General features: G+C 64.0%; 1 protein-coding gene across 1 annotated transcript in view; it reads right to left on the reverse strand.

Moving 5' to 3' along the window:
- Positions 1–1,670: 1,670 nt before the first annotated feature.
- The window catches only part of CELF5 (CUGBP Elav-like family member 5), a 60,807-nt gene continuing 60,218 nt past the window's right edge, over positions 1,671–2,259 (reverse strand). The window contains exons 14-15 of the mRNA XM_077751834.1: positions 2,083–2,212; positions 1,671–1,733 (exon numbers count right to left, since the gene is read on the reverse strand). Of these exons, the coding sequence (XP_077607960.1) occupies positions 1,671–1,733; positions 2,083–2,212 (193 nt within the window). The remainder of the gene's footprint in view (positions 1,734–2,082; positions 2,213–2,259) is intronic.

Consider the following 2,259-nt stretch of genomic DNA (forward strand, 5'->3'; position numbering starts at 1 on the left):
ACCCAGCGCAGGGCTGAGCTCAGAGGAAGGTCGAGGGGAACATGGCGACTTGACGGAATTTGCCCAGCCGGTCTCGTGTTCTGGGCACAGGCCCCGACTCTCAATCTTTCCCTGTGGGCGGAAGATCCCCAGCCTCTTCCCTCTCCAGTTCCACACCTGGCCTGGCTGATTACTGGGTCCAAATGCCCCCTGCCTCCGGCCTCCTACCTCTATTGATAACACCTCAAGTTTGTACAAGAACGTTCTCAGTCTCACACACCAGTTCAGCGTGACTTTCCCGGGACCCAGGAGGTGGGCGATGGGGACGCTCTACCCTCACCCCTGACCTCCTCCCCCAGGCCTCTCTTCCGGTTCCCAGCTCTGCCCTCCACTTGCTGGGGGACTTTGAACCAGTCACCCCATGAGCTGCGTTTTCAAGTTCATTGTGAAGTTCCCGCCATTGTTTCCGCCACCCGCGGTCCCCATCATCACCGGCCTGGACGCTGCCCGAGCCTCTCCCTGCTCTCCGCCTGCCACGTCAGCTCTGGACGACTTCTCCCCACGGGAGGCCAAGGGAGCTTTTAAAAACGTAAAACAGGCCTCCTCTGCCCACAGCCCTCCGGGGCCCCCATCTCCCTGGGCCCCCCGAGGCCTTGCCCTCCTCTCCTCCCTCGCTCACCCTCGCTTGCTCTGCTCCAGCCACACGGGCTTCCTCGCTGTTCCTTCAACAGGCCAGGCACGGTCCTGCCCCACGGCCTTTGCATGGGCTGTTCCTGCTGCCTAGCATGCTGTTCCCCTTTCTCTTCTAATGAATTCTGTCTCATTAAGGGCTCATTAGGTCTCAGAGCAGAGGTCACCTCTTCAGTGAAGCCCTCCTAGATTGCCCAGTCTTACTGAACGCCTCCAGATCCTTATAACCCTTTCTACATTCATTGCTGTCTTACTTAGCACTGCTATTTTTACTTTCTGTCTCCCCCACTGAAACATCAGGGGACAGGGATCTTTGGGTCACTGCTCTGTCCCCAGCACGGGAACAAGGTAGGTGTTCAATAAATGTTCGCTGAGTGAGGCATGACATGAAACCAATGTGTGCCACTCCCAGAAATCTGGGGAAAGTCTGCCCTCGTGGGTCCCAAGATGGGGACCCTCTGACCTTGAGGAAGGAGCCCCCATGGCCCCCAAGCCGCCCGATGGACCTGAGAGGCGGCAGCCCCGAGGGGTCACAGAGGTCGCCAGGCCCGTCTCCCACCCCAGGGCTCGACTCTCCTCGGGGACAGCAGAGCCCTGGCAGAGAAGCCTGAAACACCCGGGCCCCAATCCGTTTTCCCAGCAGCGGAGCCTGAGAGCCAGAGAGGGTAAGCCACTGACCTGAGGTCACAGAGCACGCCCGGGTTCAAACCCAGGGCTGTGTGGTCTAGAACCGTCCACAGAAGTTTTCAAAGCCGGTCTGTGGGTGATGGGCAGCCCCTGGAGGAGGCTGTCACAGTGGAGCAGGCAGCGGGGGGTTGGCCTAGTGGCCTCGGCAGCCCACCCTATCCCACCTTGCTGGACCCCTGCTCAGAGACCTGGTCACGCTGCCTGGAAGCTTCTGGAAGGGTGCTCGGTCTTAGGGGTGGGTACTGCTAGGCATCCACTCCCTCCCTGGAGTATTGGGGGGACCCAGAAACGGGCAGACGTGCCCCCAGCGTCGCCTAGTTCACCTGGGGGGCCCCCTGGCCTCCAGGCCCCCCAGCCCTCTCTGCACTCAGAACTCCCTGCCACAGGCCCCCAGGGCGACAGGAGTCACAGCCGCGCCAACGCAAGGTCTGCAGCCTGGCTAAGTCCCGGCCGCGCGCCGTGCCCTCCGCAGCCCCGAACGGGCACCTTCCGGGGGGGGGCCTTGGCCACGCTTCCAGGTGGGAGGCTCGGGCGAGGTGTTCCCTCCGTTGTCTGGCCTCGGTTTCCCCACTTGTGACCACCTCTCCGCCTTCTGCAAACTCCCGGGCCAGGAGGGCACGGACGAAGCCCCGCCTGACCGCCCGGCACCGCGCTCGGGGGTCCCCGAGTCTGGGGGAGGCGGGAGCGCGCCCCCGGCCTCGCGCCCCCGCCCGGCGCCCCACTCACCATCCACCACATCTTGGCCGTCACGTCGTAGCACAGCTGCCATTTGACCGAGGTCTCTCCCGGCTTGCTGGTCACGGGGGGCCCGGGCACCTCCATCTCCGCCGGGGGCGAGGGCGGCCGGGGCGCGTCACTCGGAGCGCAGCGCGGGCCGGGGGCCAGGGCAGCCGGCTCCCCTCG

Source organism: Crocuta crocuta, unplaced genomic scaffold (assembly GCF_008692635.1).
Source record: "Crocuta crocuta isolate KB4526 unplaced genomic scaffold, BGI_CrCroc_1.0 scaffold110, whole genome shotgun sequence".
Lineage (NCBI taxonomy): Eukaryota > Metazoa > Chordata > Mammalia > Carnivora > Hyaenidae > Crocuta > Crocuta crocuta.